The 18,300-nt window shown below is 42.4% G+C and overlaps 8 protein-coding genes across 8 annotated transcripts; 4 read left to right on the top strand and 4 right to left on the bottom strand.

Annotated features, from left to right (window-relative positions):
* Positions 1–1,338: 1,338 nt before the first annotated feature.
* CCR75_001163 (uncharacterized protein) lies at positions 1,339–4,356 on the top strand (the record flags this gene model as incomplete). The annotated part of the gene is made up of 1 exon (XM_067959268.1): positions 1,339–4,356. One exon carries the CDS (start codon positions 1,339–1,341, stop codon positions 4,354–4,356), a length of 3,018 nt encoding a protein of 1,005 aa, XP_067820266.1.
* Positions 4,357–4,856: 500 nt separating this feature from the next.
* Positions 4,857–5,096, bottom strand: CCR75_001164 (uncharacterized protein; the record flags this gene model as incomplete). The annotated part of the gene is made up of 1 exon (XM_067959269.1): positions 4,857–5,096. One exon carries the CDS (start codon positions 5,094–5,096, stop codon positions 4,857–4,859), a length of 240 nt encoding a protein of 79 aa, XP_067820273.1.
* Positions 5,097–8,146: 3,050 nt separating this feature from the next.
* On the top strand, positions 8,147–8,377 carry CCR75_001165 (uncharacterized protein; the record flags this gene model as incomplete). Its single annotated transcript, XM_067959270.1, has 1 exon — positions 8,147–8,377. The coding sequence occupies one exon, from the start codon at positions 8,147–8,149 to the stop codon at positions 8,375–8,377; it is 231 nt and encodes a 76-aa protein (XP_067820272.1).
* Positions 8,378–9,299: 922 nt separating this feature from the next.
* Positions 9,300–10,119, bottom strand: CCR75_001166 (uncharacterized protein). The gene is made up of 2 exons (XM_067959271.1): positions 9,936–10,119; positions 9,300–9,871 (listed from the first exon to the last, which is right to left on the bottom strand). Exons 1-2 carry the CDS (start codon positions 9,965–9,967, stop codon positions 9,577–9,579), a joined length of 327 nt encoding a protein of 108 aa, XP_067820271.1. The 5' UTR covers positions 9,968–10,119; the 3' UTR covers positions 9,300–9,576.
* A 743-nt stretch (positions 10,120–10,862) lies between these two features.
* CCR75_001167 (uncharacterized protein) lies at positions 10,863–11,078 on the bottom strand (the record flags this gene model as incomplete). The annotated part of the gene is made up of 1 exon (XM_067959272.1): positions 10,863–11,078. The coding sequence occupies one exon, from the start codon at positions 11,076–11,078 to the stop codon at positions 10,863–10,865; it is 216 nt and encodes a 71-aa protein (XP_067820270.1).
* A 295-nt stretch (positions 11,079–11,373) lies between these two features.
* On the top strand, positions 11,374–12,228 carry CCR75_001168 (uncharacterized protein; the record flags this gene model as incomplete). The annotated part of the gene is made up of 1 exon (XM_067959273.1): positions 11,374–12,228. The coding sequence occupies one exon, from the start codon at positions 11,374–11,376 to the stop codon at positions 12,226–12,228; it is 855 nt and encodes a 284-aa protein (XP_067820265.1).
* A 131-nt stretch (positions 12,229–12,359) lies between these two features.
* Positions 12,360–14,774, bottom strand: CCR75_001169 (uncharacterized protein; the record flags this gene model as incomplete). Its single annotated transcript, XM_067959274.1, has 1 exon — positions 12,360–14,774. One exon carries the CDS (start codon positions 14,772–14,774, stop codon positions 12,360–12,362), a length of 2,415 nt encoding a protein of 804 aa, XP_067820264.1.
* Positions 14,775–16,067: 1,293 nt separating this feature from the next.
* On the top strand, positions 16,068–17,600 carry CCR75_001170 (uncharacterized protein; the record flags this gene model as incomplete). The annotated part of the gene is made up of 1 exon (XM_067959275.1): positions 16,068–17,600. The coding sequence occupies one exon, from the start codon at positions 16,068–16,070 to the stop codon at positions 17,598–17,600; it is 1,533 nt and encodes a 510-aa protein (XP_067820053.1).
* Between the last annotated feature and the right edge of the window lie 700 nt (positions 17,601–18,300).

The raw sequence follows: 18,300 nt of genomic DNA, 5'->3' as shown, positions 1-18,300 counted from the left end.
GAACTATTTAAGTTAAAATTGATAAAGGTAATACTTTTGTACTATCATTTTTAGTATTTCCTCTCATAGGAAACAATTTTTAGTTTTTCCTCTCATAGGAAACAATATTTATTATTTCCTCTCATAGGAAACAATATTTAGTATTTCCTCTCATAGGAAACAATATTTAGTATTTCCTCTCATAGGAACAATATTTAGTATTTCCTCTCATAGAAGACAATATTTAGTATTTCTCTTATAGGAAATCATACTTATGTATTGGTACACTTTGTTACATAGACGGTGTTTGTATACAAAGGATTAAAAGGGGCAATTTACGTCTGAAGACAACGTTTTATATTAGAGGTGTCTCCGTAGCAAAAATGGGGTGTGTCCGCAGCAATTTCCTTAAAAATTGTTACTATAGGGAAACTCTAGCTGCAACCTTTGAGAGCCAGTGAAAGTATTAATAGTTTGAATCCAAATTATTCCAAACACACTTGTGTATTTTATGCAGAAATATGCTATGTGCGTCTCACACCGACTTAATATTACCGTAAACCATAAAAAATATATGTTGTAGTTGCAAACTAACAAACTTCTGTATCGTCAGCAAATTCCAGGTATCTTAAACCTTTGCCAGCGACTGAATTGTGCCTATGCAAGTCCACTTTGGACCAAGTATATTGGCAGTAGACTCCGAATTTGATGTGGAGTCGGCAGTCATAGATGTCGAATGGACCTCGTTTGAAGCTTTATGTACACTAAAAAATCCATTTCATAGGGGAAAGGCTACCATGTCCACACAATGTCGCATACAAGATTGAGAATTCTGTGGCTAGGCTCCGCTCGAAGAAATCGAGGCCAAGAAGGTGACATCATCAGCCTTTTACATGTCATAAGATAGTACTACATGCGCTTTTATTGTTCACCATCCTGTAAAAGACAGTACTTTGTGCACTTTCGTCGCTCTTCTTAATTTTTTCGAAATTTGCTCCTCCAAATTACGCTACGTCGAAACCCCAATAATCTCGACCCAGATGTTAAAATAGAATCACCTCACGCACGAGAAAGAAAACCACAGGATAAGGATAACTAACATTATAGCAAATCAAATACTAGACCAGGACCTATAAGAAAATGAATTGTGAGCTCTTTTTAAAACCACTCATGAAAAATGAAAAGAGCGCCTTGACGGACTATTGCAATGAAAATGTTTTTTATTTCTATCGTTGTTCAATGCACCTAAACCTGCGATCCGGATCTCCGTGCCTTCTTTTCAACCAATCATATAGTCCACTGTCCTGCATTTGTTTTTCTACACATTAACAACAGTTGCGCTCTTCCGGCTAGGAGCGCATGGCCAGGCTTTTAAAGCCCCACGCGCCGACGGACGCCACGCCACTGCAGGATTATCTAATTAATTGGAATGCTGGACCACTTGGTGTTGTATTGCAGCCTGAATTGGGTGCTGACATGCCCCCTGTCGTGGTGCAATTGTTGCCACAACCTTCCGTGTTAAAAATGGCGGGTGTGCGCATAGGGGACTTGCTGATCAGCATTAATGGCAAGAAAACCACGCGACTTGGCTATCATAAAGTCGTACGTCTTCTTTTTAAAGAATGCCTTCCCATGGTCCTGCATTTCCGGTCGCCCGAGATCCAGCGAGAAGATTCGAGCATGGACTTGATACATCCCCGTAGTCGTTCCCGTACAAGTAGCGCGATCCAATTCAAACCATCACTTGGCATACAAGAATATAATGAACTGAAATCACAAATAGACCAAAATTCGACGACGGAAGTGCAGAAACCCAAGCCCAAGAGCTTAAAAGACAAGAGAAAACGTCGTACCAAGTCCGAAGCCGAAGAAAAACGATTACGAAAACAATATAGTGTGGTCTGGGAACGGTGTTCGCTTGGTATTTCCTTTCGAGCGTATAATGCCAAGGTGAATGTCCCGTGTGTGGATTTTATCAGTCCACATCGCGGACAAGGACGTGGCATGGAACGTGTGTGTGTCAATGACGTGCTTGTAGCAATTAATGGTGAAAAGACCAAGGTCCTGGGGGTTGAAAAAGTGCTACGATGGCTTCATATTATTGAAAAACCCGTGGTTTTACGCTTCCATGCTTCCTCGAATCGCATGACATGTCCAGAAAACACTTTGTTGCCACAAATTCCTCCCAAAGACGTTCATAGAGTACCACGTCCACGACGAAAGACTCTTCCACAACAACCCGAGTATGAATTGTCCCCGCCACGACCACCACGTCGTAATAATAGCATGGATCTATCGTTTCGACCGGATTTAAACCATACCAACGAGGAAAAGAATGACCACGATGTACATGATGAAAGAAAGATAGTGGACGAAAAGGAGGTTGGAATGGATACGATCGAGACGGAAGAAACGATCACGCAGTCTTCAAAAGTGTTGCCAACGGCTTGTATACAAAGTCGAGAAGACGATGTTGTTGTGGGAGATTTTCGTCAAGAAGGACTGGATACGAAAGCCAAGTGGAGACGGAAGGATTATCGTTTGTATGCTGAAAACCAGTCAAGCTGCTTGTCGGTATTAAAACCACGCACGCGATCGACTTCTCGAGACACTTGTCGACGTCAAGAATCATATCAGCAAGCTGTCAGGAACCCGATGTTGTCCGCACCGAAACAAGAGAATCCCACAAGTAAGTTGGATTCATTGACTTGTGCAAAAGCGGCACATGTTGTTGCGCAAGCGAGAGGAAAAGCGTTAGAAGATTGTGAATTTGCAGGCATGCCATTGCTGGAGATTAAAGACGGCACGGTCCAAGCCAAACTCATGTTGATTTACGCCAAGGCATGTGTAGCGAAACAGAGTTTCGTGGAACAAAGCGCAAAGGAGTCCCAAGTGCCAGTGAATGCTGCAACACATTTCACATCGAATCGGGCGCAGTATTTGTCGTACACGATTCTTCAGAATGATCCCGTGGATTCGAAAGAATTCGTGTCTTTGACGACGGACGATGGGGTTTCTAGTGAAAAGCAAAACGAGCTTGTAGAATACAATTGTCCAAGCATTTTGGAAGGAAAGAGCGAACTCATGTTGGAACCTACGGAAGGAAATGGTGACGAATCAAGACAATGCCTCGAGACAGTTCCAAAGGAAGACGAAAGACGGGAGACACTTGCGGTCTCTTCTGTGACATCCGTACCCGATTTTATTCCGCTTCATAGCTTTTTCATTCAAGAGAACGGAAAATTGACGGAACGTGTTGTAGTATCGAATCCCTCGAGCGCTAATCCATTAATGAATTGCGAGAGTAGCGAAAAGGAAGCAAAAGATCAAGCAAACGATACGAATGGAGGGTTTATGATGAATGAAGACGAGAGGAATGAATGTGACGCAAAAGAGACCACGGGAATGTATTGTAATCCAAGTTGTGCGAATGAAAGCGAGATGGTGACGAACAGTGCTAGTCTTGCTGATTCTATTGACGAGCTGGAAGACGAGCACGAGGATGCCGAGGTTTTCAATGCTGACGTTGCAAGTGCGACGAATTCCCACGAACGAGAGTTGGCCGCAAGTGTTGCGTCCCTTGATGATCTGTTGGACCTTCCTTTTAAGGATCCTTGTTTTAAAAGTACTGCTCAACGAGACTTTCAAGACAAGGAGACCGATCAAAAGGGTCTCGAGACAACCAATGAAAGAAGCATTCATGGACGTGAAAACGAGCACACAAGTTTGAATGACAGCGTGAAATTGGATCAAGTATACGAAGAAGAGATGGATCAAAAGGAGATTGCATGGGATAATGCGCTCGTGAAGGAATCGTTTCAGGAGATTCGAGATGTACATGATATTCTTAAGAACCACTTGACTTGCCACGTGCTTGTGAAAAAGAAAATGATTGATGAAATTCAAGAAATTCTTCAAAGTTTGCAAATGGAACTCCACTTTGAGCGGCACTCGACCATTGCAATTGGTTCGGCTGCCATTTCGTTGCCACGTGTCGACACAAATCGCAGTTTAGTGGGAGATTGTTGCTATCGTTGTGGTTTCTCGGGTGAACTTGCGGAGTTGGAAATTGCGCGAGGTGTGCGGGAATTGTATTGTGAAGAATGTTGGGAGCTGTTTTTTTATAGTGACGAGCAGGAATCATCTTTAGTACTGGAAACGAATCAAAACACTATGATAGAAACGAAACCTTTGTCTACGGATGAAGATGCTCTGGACGAAGCGCTCAAGTATAGTTTTCATGATAGTATGGTTACTCGCGAGGACATTCTGAATCCATGGCGTAACTTGCAAAATAGGGACGCGATGTCGCCGTCCTCGAGTCGCGACTCGAATGCGTCGAGTATAACTGGTTGTGCGAGTGAAGTGTGGCTTTAAATGTCGACTTGGGCGAGATTTAAAAGAATGTGCAAAAAGAAGGTAAATGGTGAAATTTCTTGGTTGATGAGTAGCGAACACGAAATTGAAGACTTAGAATTAAGCTGAAGAGTACTAAAAATAATTTACGGGGGGGATAAATCGTTTTTGGAACGACTTTACTTACATAGCCGTCTCTTGTGAATTTATTACCATGAGGAGGATGTAATAAGGTTGTTGTTGTTTTTGTGTGGCACGTACTAGGGATACTTTCCTCTTCACATTGATATCGGTACTTTTCTGGCAATTAAAGTGCCTTCGAATAAGAATAAAGAAATTCAAAATGTTTTCCCTATTTTTCGCGAGTAAAAGGTTCGCAAGATTAACAGGCTTTTACTGGTGCATCACCAAATTACAACATGTATTTATGAGATCATGGACTACCGATTACAATATGCAGTATTTAAACGCGACTAAATCTTGTGGTTGACGTGACGAGAAGGTTGACATTATCACTGCACTTAAGCGCGCAGATTGCGGTAGCCACCACCGTAGTATGGGTCGTATCCCATGCCTGGTCCATATCCATAGCCACCATATGGATATCCTACGCCGACGCCGACGTTAACGCCGACACCTCCATTTAAAACTGCGCCGAGCAGACCCAATGTTTCTGCGACTTCTGCCGAGGCGTCGACAGTATTGCCAAATAGCGCCACACTTGCCATGCATAAAGCAATTGCTGACTTGGTAAACATCATCGAGGTTGTTATTTGCGACTTGATTAGAACGGTAAGAATTGAACAATAATTCAAGCGTACAAAATGCGTGACCTCCGCTTCAAACAAAAACTCCAAGTATACATTAGTTACTGCCAGCCGGATGTATTACAGAGTCAAAAGGTATAGAACGCCTTTGACTTAACGGCTGGTGCCCATGCTGTCAAGAGTAGCTTTACGTAACCTTGGATTTCCGTATTTTTAGCCACGTTATAATGATTTCCATCTCGAATGAGTTATGTTTAATCCCAAAATAAGATATCTGATGACTCGATGTATTGATCTCGCAGCCAAATATTTATAGAGCGCCTTTATTATAAAATCAGCTCAATGTTTAGCAATAGGGCTTACATCTGTGTTAAACTCTATAAAAACCGATCCAACACCCTACGCTAACGATACCGTCATTACGTATGCCGAAGAACAGCTTGCAGAAAGAGGTGAGAGCACCAATATTTTCTTAAGGACTGAGTTGAATTCAATTTGGCAGTTTAACTAATTTATCCGCATAAGCATATACTGAAGATAAAAAATGGACGAAGAAGGTAACCCTGGTAGCTATGTGAAGTCTGAAAGCAATTTGCACTCCCAACCTCACCAAGGTGTTCATATAGCCGCTAAAAGAGATCAATCGACAAAAGGTGGTACCAAAGTCGGCCTTGCCGGGATCTCTAGACTTGATAACCGCTTTTCACATTACAGCGTCGCTACTGTAAGTTTTTGCGCGCAACCATTATAATCCAAATTATAATCTCTATGGCTTTTCACGCGTTTCATATGCAAATCAAATTGCGATTAAGACGGTGTAGTGTCTAAGAGTGCAATAGAACATTGCACCTTTTTGACGTTCGTTGATTTGGTCACGCACATTCTTTGTCAAATTATGTGACATTAAAAACAAAAATGACATGCTTGGCGATGATATGGCTTCTATACAATTTTACGGCATTCTCGCCAGAGTTTAAAAATATCGAAGTCTTAAGACATTAAAATGATCACGCTGTGTTGAGTAGTCTGCTCCAAAACTTCTCGTCGCAAGTTTGCCCTAATTAAATGCCAGCAAAGTATGGTACAGCGGCTCAGAAAAGTTACCTTGAGCTTCTTCTAATTCCATTTTGCCCTCTGTTATTGCCCACTGTAGTGGAAGCTACGAATATTCTGTGGCGCATGTGCATCAACAACCCGGAAGGTGTTGATTGCGTATATCTGTTAAACACCATGGTATTTGACTCTTTAACCACAATCGCTGCAATTTTTTGTCGCAGCTTTAGCAACATTGGCGAAGGTGAGAGCGATTCTAAGTCGTTTAAATGGCGTTTGACAAATGATGACCAGTGTTGTACTTCTGTTATAGGCATGATAGTAATGCTTAAGCAGTAAACACCTGTTTGGCAATGGGCTTTCTCATCGGCGTGCTGATCTTGTCGCTACAAACATTCTCATTGTCTGTCATGTTAGCGGGTGCAGCCTGCATTGAGTAAGCCACACGTGATGTACACATAAATGTGGATTCAAATGAGGCCGACTGGGTACAGACTTGTCGTATATTCGTCTAAAATTCGTGTTCAGTAAATAAGTTTTTTTTTTTGGAGCTCGCTTTATTTTACGCTGTAAAGTTTAGATGCGTGCTACGCACAGTATGTTTCTCAGAAAATGGAGGTCGAAATGTTAAGCGGCATCTTCGGCATTAGCATTTTCATGAGTGGGGAAAAAGTAAAATTGTGTCAAATATAATCAAGTTCCTATGTAGTGCGAACTGTAATAATCAAATTTTATGAGCTTTCGAGCTAGTAGTTGCAATGTGATACCGCGGATAAAAGAAACAGATTGGCGGTGTCTGCCAATGTTTGTGCCATAGATAATAAGACTTGTACCTTTTTAAGTTCTGACTAGAAAAAGCTACGCATAGTAACTTATTTCTCTCCCCTACTTGCGCGTCTAGCAGCGATTAGCGGGGTAATTTAAAGAATTAGTTCAGCTAATAATATCTATTGTCACTTTAATACCACAATATTAAGAGTAAAGATATCATTGATTAGCTATTCCACTTGTAGGTAATAATAGATATATAACGAGTCTGTTCTTTATTCTTTTTTATTGTATCTCTTGTAGGTAATAACATTCATGTAACAAGCTACCGCGGTATACATCATATAGAAATAATACGTGTAAAGATTACGATATAGCTTAAAGCGGGATTAATCAAAGAATGTGCGTGACCAGACAAAACGAACGTCAAAAGGTGCAATGTTCTATTGCACTGTTGGACATTACACCATATTGATCGCAACTTGAGTTACATATGAAACGCTTGTAAAGTTATAGAGATTGTAATTTGAATTATAACGTATGCGCGAAATAAACTTACAGTGGCGACGCTGTACCGTGAAAGCGGTTATCAAGTCTAGAGATCCCGGCAAGCGACTTTGGTACCCACTTCTTTGTACTTTGATCTCTTTGAGGCAGCTATGCACACCTTGGTAAGATTGGGAAGTGCAAATTGCTTTTAGACTTCACATACGCTACCTCCCTGCGTTTTTTTATCTTCAGTATATGCTTATGCGGATAAATTAGTTAGAACTCACTCAGTCTTTAAGAAAATATTGGTGCTTTTACCTCTTTCTGCAAGCTGTTCTTATTCGTACGTGATGTCGGTAATTTAAGCGCAGGGTGTCGGATCTGTTTTTACAGAGTTTATACAGATGTTAAGCCCTATTTGTTAAAAACTGAGCTCTATAAATATTTGGCTGCGGATTAATAATATAGAGTGTCCGATATGTAATTTTATAATTAAGCATTTGAGTAATTCTCATTAAAACTTGGCAAATCCAAGAATACGTAAAGCTACTCTTCACAGCATGGGTACCAGCGGTTAAGTCGAAGGCGTTCTATACCTTTTGACTCTGTATTACATCCGGCTGGCGGTGACTAATGTACTTGGAGTTTTTGCTTGCTGCGGAGACCACACAATTGCACGCTTGAATCATTGTTCAATTCTCACCGTTCTAATCAAGTCGCAAATAACAACCTCGATGATGTTTTACAAGTCAGCAATTGCGTTATGCATGGCAAGTGTGGCGCTATTTGGCAATACTGTCGACGCCTCGGCAGAAGTCGCAGAAACATTGGGTCTGCTTGGCGCGGGTCTTTATGGAGGTGTCGGCGTTGGCGTCGGCGTAGGGTATCCATATGGTGGCTATGGATATGGAGGCATGGGATACGACCCATACTACGGTGGTGGCTACCGCAATCTGCGCGCTTAAGTGCAGAGATAATGTTATCATTCTCGTCACGTCTACCACAAAATTTCGTCGCTGTAAATTGTAATCGTTCATCTATAATGTCATAAATACATGTTTACGTTGTAATTTTTGTGTCGCGGTACACAAGCACCGGTGAAAGCTTGTAATACTTCCTAAACTTGCACTCGCGAAAAGTGCATTCAGTTAAACTACTTAATGGAGGTGTACTTTGACACTTGTGAAGCAACAAGGCAATTAATTGTTTATGATTCTTAATACGTCTTCTGTGGTTGTATTGCAGGTGTTGGCCAATAAAGCTTTTTCCCAATACCTAACAAATTCGGTACGGCGGTGAATAATCGAACGATTTGATCGGAGATAAATGATTGCAACAGTCCGGTTACCGTTCTAATCTTATTCAAGTATTCTGAATGTTCCATGCCAATTAGACCAAATGGAATTGGTTTCGCGACTGACAAACTTATAAAGTTTGCTCTTTTCTCGTTACGGTTTATAAATAAGCAACAATATGAGCTTCAAAATAGTATATATCATTTTCTTCTAGCTACGCGATGACAAAATATTCTTTGGTTACACAAACGGCACTTGTTGAATTTCGACAATCGTTAAGTTGCAATAAATTCGACTATTTTTCCTATAAGAGGAAGAAGAATATAATCGTTCCTCTCAGTATGGTTAATATTACCACACATGGTAGTATTGCGGTTTTAATGTGACAGTACTTTTAACTAGTTGAGTAAAGTGGAGAGCAATGAGCTAGAATTTTTAGTCAGAACTGTCACAAGATATTAGTCAAACTAACCATGGCACAAACATTGGCAGACACTGCTTTTTTACACACGGTATCACATTGCAACTACCAGCACAATTTTACTTTTTTTCCGCTCATGAAATGTTATCGCCGAGGATGCCGCTTAAATTGTGGACCTCGATTTTCTGAGAAACTTTACGGTGGGTAGCTCAACACCATTTATATTTTACCGCGTAAAATGAAATGAGCTCCGAAATTTATTTAACAGTACACGAATTTAAGACTTTAGACCAGTGGCGACTGTCATTTTTCTACGTTAAAGAAGTTTGAACTAAAAGCCGATATTTGGGCCACCCGAATTAAAAAAATAGTCCAGGCGGCGCCTAGCTGGCTACAAGCTGATACGAGAGGACGGGGGTGGCTCATCATGCAAATATCGATCGATTTTTTAGCTGAAGGACAGCAGCTCAACCTCAAAGATAAGCGTAGATTTAGGCGGAATTACGGGCGGGTGGCCGCGCTCGCCGTAAGCATACTCGTGGGGCAGCGTAAGCTTTGCGATTTGGCCTTTGCTTAGTTTCGCAACGCCTTCATCCCATCCACGAATGACCTGTCCAGCGCCTAGCTCGAATTGAAATGGGCGACCGCGGTCGCGACTCGAGTCAAACTTTGTCCCGTCAGTCAGCGTGCCGACATAATGAACGGACACGGTTTGTCCTGGCTTGGGAAAGTTCTCGCCATCGCTATCGTTATAGAAACGGAGGCATCAGCAGAGACATCATGAAGACTTGCGTGTGGATTACGTACCCGGCTTTGATGGTATCGATTTGAAAGCCCATGGTAATGGTGGCCTCTCGGGGGGAAATTGGTTGTAAATGTGTGGTACTCTTTTAACTTTGTCAAGACAAGAATAAAAATTAATCCAGTTTTAAAGCTCCAAAATAGTTTTTGCCAAAGGAATTGCATTTAAAAAGCGAACGAGTGGTGCCAGCGTTGGGTACGTTTAAGTCTGTGCGAATGATACGAAAAGATAGTGGCGTTGGGGGTCAAGTTTCACACTCATTTAGTAGCTGATATATTGTAATCCCCCCACGCCGGAATATACGACAAGTCGGTAGCAAATAAATGAAATCAAAGAAAGCGTCATTCGAATGCACATTTGTGGATTCATTTCCCATGGCTTAGTCAATGCGAGCTGCACCCGCTACTATGACAGACAATGAGAATGGTTGTAGCAACCAGATTAGCACGCCGATGAGAAAGCCCATTGCCAAATAGGTGTTTACTGCTTAAGCATCACTATCGTGCCTATAACAAAAGGACAACACTGACGATCATTTCTCACACGCCAATTGAACGGCTTAGAGTCGCTCTCACCTTCGCCAATGTTGTTAAAAGCTGCGACAATTGCAGCGATTGCGGTTATAGAGTCAAATAACATGGTGCTGAACCAAAAAAAGACGTCATCAACACCTTCCGGTTGTTGATGCACATGCGCCACAGAACTAGTTGCACAGTGGGCATCAATAGAGGGCAAAATGAAAGTAAAAGGAGCTCAAGGGGGCACATACTTTTTGCTGGTATTGAATAAGCACAATCTTGCGTCGAGAAGTTTTTATGGTGCCGAGTTAATAAATGTCAAAGTCTTAGGACACTAAAAATGATCACATTGTGTCGAGTAGTCTCGCGAAAATGCCATAACATTGTAAAGAAGCCATATCATTACCAAGCATGTCAATTTTTTGTTTCTATTTGTCCCATAATTATTGACAAAGCAAGTGCGGCAAAAGTACTATCAACGGCCTTGCTGCACTTCACAATGCTGTTGCTACGATGCTCGTCACGATAGAACACATTGTCGAGACTACCTTTAATCTCTTTCATCTCGATCTTACAATGATCCTTTCCCGGCTCTGGCACTAAAAAACACAGGACCAGTGCCTGATTCATTATCTCTTTTTTTTTTCTATCAACGGCTCGTCTTCGAGGAAGATTCCTAGAATCAAAGAAAATTGTCGGTCGTTTTCTTTGCACAAAGTCATTCCAACAATCTCGAGCGCGACAAAGCGCTCGACATTCGATTTCGATTGAACTTCACGCGCCTTTGTGTCACGTTAGAGCATATGTTGTAAAGCATTCGATGCGAAGTTTACCGCGAATTTATTCCGAAAACAGGACGCAACGCTTCCTTGATCGGATGATTCCTAAGTACCGCGATATCCGGCTAACTGGAACCATAAAAGCGATGATACGAAAGCGTCCGCGAACTGAAGCAAGTGGTATACTTCAAGCATGTGTAAAACCAGATCACGATCGTGGCGAACCTTCCGACTTGGCAGCCGAGCAATCGACTTCGTCAAGTTGTCAAACAGAGTCGGAGCGTAACACATGGCTGTCGTATACTAACTTAAAGGTTGACACTGCATGGAGTCATACGGCAAAAGGACCTCAGTATCAACAGCCACGAGAGGAAAAGCAGCTCGATCGTTGGCCATTAATCGACAGTTTAATGGAAGCGAATCGGTTGACTGCGAATTTATTAACCCAGGCCACGGATGTGTTGAAGAATGGTCAACACATGCATCAAAATGAAAAGAACAGGATGAGTTCATGTCAATCGAGCAGTACCACTGCTCCAAGCTCGGAGACTTCCGTACACCACGAGAGCGAAATCGAAACAGAGTCTTTAAAGGCCACCACTCCCAAAACGACTCCATTTCTTGCCGTCGTACCAAAAGAATCAAGGGATGCTTCACTACCTTCATCAAGTCTTCCAAAGCTTCCAAAGTTACAACCTACCGCCCCAGATCGTTGTGTCGTGCCCAATTGCTGCGACTACTTCACATCACCCCATCCTCATTACCCCAAAGAGGTCGTTGGTCGTGCGCCAAAAGTCGACGAATCGTTCCAAACCAATCCATTGCCAACCGATTTGGCAGAATCGAAAGAAACGACTGAAACTACTACAACCAACTCGTTTAAAGACAGCACGGAAGAAGCGACGAGTTCAAGAGGGAATCAAGAAAAGGACGATTTTGAAATGTGGGACTATGTTTGTCCCCAATACGCTCGTCGAGGCTATGCCAACGAGTGGGTCTAATGAATTGATGGATTCTACATGGGAAGCTCGCACAAAGTGGCGAAGCACAGTTGCTTTTTGTAAGAAAAGAAGCTACAATTATAAGTGTTTATTTCATCTTGTTGTTGATTGTACAGATTCCAAAGTCTTTTCTACACCTTCGAAAGCCTCTCGTGAAGCGTTCGAAGCGCAAAAAGTTGTTGTGCATGTAAAGATCCTTCCATTCTAAAGTCACAAAGCAATTCAATAGACGACGTAGGCATTTGATTTTGACCAAACGCCAAATCACCTGTACTTCCTTCAGTAGCAATTGGCGAACACGTATACACACTGGCAAATCCTCCTGCAAACCACTCGAGACGTTGAAAACGACCTTGTGTGAAAGCCCACGCTGTTTCAAATAAAGTCTCCGCGTTGCAAGTTGCCAATGCTGCATGGAATGTCACGTCATTTACAGCTGCGCGCTGCAAGTCTTGAAACTCTTGCAATAACACGTCACGATCCACTCGAGGACCATACGTGGCGACTAAAGATGTAAAGTCCTCATGACAGAGTTGTATCAATTCGTGTGGTAGCGTCGGAAATCCAACATCCGTTGGAAAAACGACCTCGACTTGGCTTTCCATAGCCAATTGTTGTTCAAACAATGCCTCGAGAAAATTCACACCACAGAGAGCTAGATTTTCCATGGCAAGATCGACAATCCAAGCATCGGTCGTCTCGAGGATTTCAATGGTTTCGGGATCAACTTGTCGAATGAATGCAAGAAGACTTGACTTGGTGACTCCAAACGTACGGTTGCGTGACAAATAGATGGAGTGGTTAATTGGGGACGCGTTGGGATTGATAAAAGGACCAAGTGCATGAAATGCTTTCATACATGCCATTAATAAGTCGTTCATTGCTTGACTCTGGTCTGCCACAGTGCTTTGTTTCCGTAGCAATTGTTGCACGGTTTCGTTTGAGCGTCGTACTACATACTGAAATACTGAAAAAAAGAGCCACCAAGAGTTGTCGGGCAAACTTGAAGGTTTTGCAATGGATAAATATTGTCGAATTATTGTACGATGACGTGCGATCCAATGCAATTCGTTTCCTAGTGCCATCCATGTTTTTGTACTAGTATTGTTCCATTTCCTTGGTAAAGTTTTTGAATTCAAAGGAGGAGGGACTGGGATCTTGGTGATTAAATCAGGCATTGACCGAATGGTTGCCAATACTTCATACAATATCATTTGAAAACAGCCACCTTGTAACGAAGAGAAGAAATTCGTGACAATACAATATAATTGACAACACGATTGCGAGGAGCGATAACTAATAGACAAGGTGGTTTCGTTTTGCAAACGTGTGACAAGTGCCACTCCACAGGCGGGCAATACACTATCAATACGCACACCAAGAAGTCGTTGTTTCCAGCTTGGCAAGACGGCATCCAGGACGTGTTGGATTGTTTGAAACATGTTTAATACACACGTGGTTTCAAACGCGGGGATGGAAAAAAGATATATATTGTGCATTGCTCCTTGACAATACACATTAACTCGAAATGAAAGATACGATCGTACGGGAGCATGTTCCATACGACGTTGAAACTCAAGCGAGAACGCCCAGGATCCATGCAATAGTCGGGATATTATCGTCAAGCTTTCGGCAAGAAGTAGACGCACAAACTCCACTGTCTGTTCTTTCGTGTACTTGAAGAATGTATTTGGTTTTCGATGCAATGCAATAATTGGCACGTTTTTCACAGGAATGTTATTGTTTTGAAAAAGTATGGACGAATGAAATTGATACGACTGGATCACACTTGGAAGTTGCTCAAAAGACAATCCTGTGGCCAATAATTCCACAATACAATCCAGTTCAGAACGCGAGTGGACGACGACTTGGTAGAAGGAGTTTTTCGAATCCAGAATCAATGTACATGACTGAAACGTGCCTTCTGAAGGAACCCATCTGGTTGTATGCATTCCTTCTTGAGTGTCGTGTTCCTTTCTTGGCGTTAAACTCGTGTGTTGCAACATTGGTGTCATGTTGTGGTCGATTGGCAACATGGCAACAAGTTTGATAATCGCTGGATTTAGATCCAACTGGGTTTTGTCCTGTGAATCACCAAATGCCCACAGTTCATTAGGTAGTAATTGAATTTCTTGGACGATCAATGCCTTATTTGCAGCGATATTGGACACGGGGAAGAAATGTTCTTTTTCATGGTCGAAACAACGTTCATACCTCTTCCAGATCTTGGAATGATTCATTCGATGGTGCTGTACGTACTGGTTGGTCCAGCACACACTTCGAAAGAATTGGATAGTTTGATTAAAACCATGCTGTGTATTTGGCTGTCGATTGCGTCCAAAGTGAAGGCAGAAGCGACAAAGGACGAGTGTGATGTGGCTCGTGGCTTTGTCGCGAGCGACGGGAGCCAGCCCGAACTTTAGCTCGTGCGACGGGAGGAATTGCGGCAACTGCTCGCAACTTTGTGGCGATGGTGCAGTGAAGAGCGACATAATGTCCTCTCTTTGTCGCTTTGGGAACAGCGCCAAGGCTGGTCGTGGCTCCATTGTAGAAGTGCCATATTCATTGTTTTTTTCAAAGACAAGGACACGATAAATAATAATACAAAAATCTAAAGTTAGCCACTTTGTGGAAACTTTTTAATACGTCGGCCAAGTTACGATGCGGTCTAACCACACAAGTTACTCTTAACTACAGTCGGGAGATTTTAAATTTTGTATAAAGTCAGAATTGGCGTTTCAATGCAGTCGTTGTTGAAGCCACTTGATAAAGCGTTGTCGACGAGTGTGTAGGGGTCGGTAAAAATCATTGCATGTTTAAATTTGCCGCTTACGAGATCTACTCGCTAGTTGTCAGTCCGTATTGTGGATTTAATATTCCCCCCCCCCGTTAAGTGTAATTATCACTAACGCGGCCAATCATTATTGTCATATTTTCTTGTCGCGCCAGCACAGATAACTTAATGTTGTGTTGACAACCAGCAAAATACACAATTTCTTGAACACAGTCTCCTTGTTTCCTGAAAATTAAATATAGATGTTGGAATAGGATTTTACTCCAAGCAATCAAGCGGTTAAAATTATATATATATATATTAATAAAGTAAAAATATATATATTTGTGCTATAGGAAACTTCCGACTTTGAATAGTTTGATTGTCCATCGCAAGCTAGTCAAATATTCTTAGACGTCCTAACTCTTTACAGAACTTCTTGGAATAGTAATGCTCGCCCGTGAAATTGCGCTTTTCTCCGAAATCGAGAATGTACCGCGCGCGACCATACTTACCTTAGTAGGATCGATAAAAAATACACTATCTGTAAATGGACATGATAAACTAGTCGACCTTTAATGGCACCCTAATGTAAATCTTCCGCAAACGTGAATTCAAACTTAACAGGATCATAAATTGTGCTGAACTCGAGCGCTCAGCCTCTCAATTCGGATTCTTAACTGATAAGAAGAAAGCGCAAAAGGCATTATACTGTTTCACAACAAGATTAGGTCGCTGCCGTCCATGATCGTAAGCACCGCACCGACCACAAATAAAAATGCAAGAAATATTTATTGTGCGGCGAATGTTTATTTTAATAAAAAGATTTGCGCGTTTATGATTAAATAAAAATGAGCGCCAAATCAGAATTTGCAAATATTCCTTACGTTTCAGTTAAACACCTTCCGTACAGATAAAGTCAATTCCCTTGCTGGCTCGGTGCGATCGTAAAATGACCCACAATCAAGGAGCGAGGACCCTATGAAGCATGAAAAGTGAACTTGCAACATCTTGTCAGTTTGCAATCGGATTACCGCTGCCAAAGGCTTCTATTGTATCAACCTAAATGCTCCACTGTAACCTCAACAGACCATCGGTCGCCAGTATTGTGATTGCAATAATTATTCTATATTCCTCCACGGTCTTTGCCCAAGACACATCGGACGACGCCATTTTGTGTGATATTGACCAATACTATGATCCATCTACAAATGAATGTATCGACTACGTTTCGCGAGGTCAAAAGGCTGCACACGCTTACGACACGCCTCTCAACGCTGGCGATACGGCATGGATGCTCATGTCAAGTGCTTTAGTAATGCTCATGACACCAGGTGTGGCGTTCTTCTACGCCGGTATGGCGGGTGAACAGAATGCCTCCAATACCATGATGATGTCCTTTATGAGCATGGCAATCGTATCAATTCAATTTTTTGCATTTGGGTACTCGGTCTGTTTTAGCTCGGATGGGCTTTTTGCATGGGCAGGCTTTCATCATGTGGGGGCACTAGCCAGTGGCACGTATGGTGGCAAAACACCGCATCTTCTCTTTGCATTCTTTCAAACCCAATTTGCCATGATCACACCTGCTTTAATTAGTGGAGGGATTGTCGGTCGTATGAAATTTGGAAGCTATGTCGTCTTTATTTTACTATGGACATCCATGGTCTATGACCCCCTTGCGCGTTGGATGTGGTCCCACGAACTTAATGAGAATTGGGAAATTACCAATATGGGCTGGGAAGGAAAAATGGGGGCCCTGGATTTTGCCCAAGGGACAATTGTGCACGTTTCGAGTGGATTTGGGGCACTCGTTGCCGCGATTGTGGTGGGAAAACGCTATAATCATGGCGAGTCGGTCAAGCCACATAATGTACCTCTAGTCATGATTGGTGCCACACTCTTGTGGTTTGGATGGTTTGGCTTTAATGCTGGCTCCCAAGGCGCAGCGGATGGCATTGCTGCCATTGCTGCGATAAATACCCACTTGGCGGCCTGTGCTGGCTTTCTTACGTGGTCCATTTTGGAATTTGCTTTCCATCAAACATTTGATCCATGTGGCACCATTGGAGGAGCCATGGCGGGACTGGCGGCCATTACACCGGGTTGTGCCTATGTGTACCCCTGGGCAGCCGTGCTATTTGGTATCATTGGTGCCGCAACTGGATTTGGGGCCGTACATCTTAAGAATCTATTGCGATACGATGATACGCTCGATTCGTTTGGTATTCATGGCTGTAGTGGATTCATGGGGGGCCTCCTGACGGGATTCTTTGCCACCTCCGAAATTAATCCAAATATAAAAGGTGGTGCATTCTACGGTCATGGAGAGCAATTTCTTCATCAGCTCACGTCGCAATGCATTGCCGCGGGGTACTCGGCCGTCATGACGTTTATTATCTTAATGGTGCTTAAATACACCCTAGGTCTTCGCGTGTCCGACGAAAAGGAAGTGAATGGGATGGACATTTCGTATCATGGGGGGCAGGCCTATGGCAATACTATTGTCAGTGGAATTAGCACATCCGTACCGGAGGCTGCGTGCAGTACGGTTGGCGATTTTACAATAATGATTTCGGAGCATAGTGATAGTGATTGAACGAGAAAGAGAGGGACGGGTTGAAAATGTATCTAAGGTTTTAAATCTTGTATTGTAAGGAATTATTTTTCGAGTCGCACGTTTTGAAATTTCGGCCGAGGATTGAAAAGTGGGCATATTCGCTTTCGGGCTAAATTTTTATTCTAGGAAGCAATAATTACATAATTATTATTACCTATAAAGAGAAAATATGGGAGCCATCATCCCTTTCTCAATATTAAATAAACGCAAAATTTTATGCGAAATCATAATTGTTGAAAAGTAGCCATACACTAAACTGCTTTTTACTGCATTACAGTTGACTCTCCGACCACACAATTTCAAAGTACTGAGTCGCCTTCGCTTGCTGTGCTCAAGATGGACAGTACTGGCTTCAAATCGATTCTTTTTTTAGACACAACTTGATCCATGCCTCCAGTGCGATTTTCTATAGTAGTGATACTCGATTTTTGAAGCGCAACGGCTCCACAATTTCTCGTTTTTCGGCCGTGTTGGGCCTGTTTTGGACTGCGTGGTGACTGTAATCACGGCTTCTACGAGCGCTTTTCTGCCGCAAAGTCTCGTAAGGTGATTTTAGAATGCCCAAATCTCAGCGATCCAGATAGGTGTGTTAGATTCCTCCTTGTTTTTCTAATAAATAGCAAAATACTTTTTTTACCATCTCCAGGTTGTAACGGGCTAAAGTTGCCCCTACTTTACA

The sequence above is a fragment of the Bremia lactucae genome, linkage group LG1, assembly GCF_004359215.1.
Source record: "Bremia lactucae strain SF5 linkage group LG1, whole genome shotgun sequence".
Taxonomy (NCBI): Eukaryota; Oomycota; class Peronosporomycetes; order Peronosporales; family Peronosporaceae; genus Bremia; species Bremia lactucae.
Note: the sequence above shows the minus strand (reverse complement) of the source record. Positions and strands in the feature narration are given on the sequence as shown.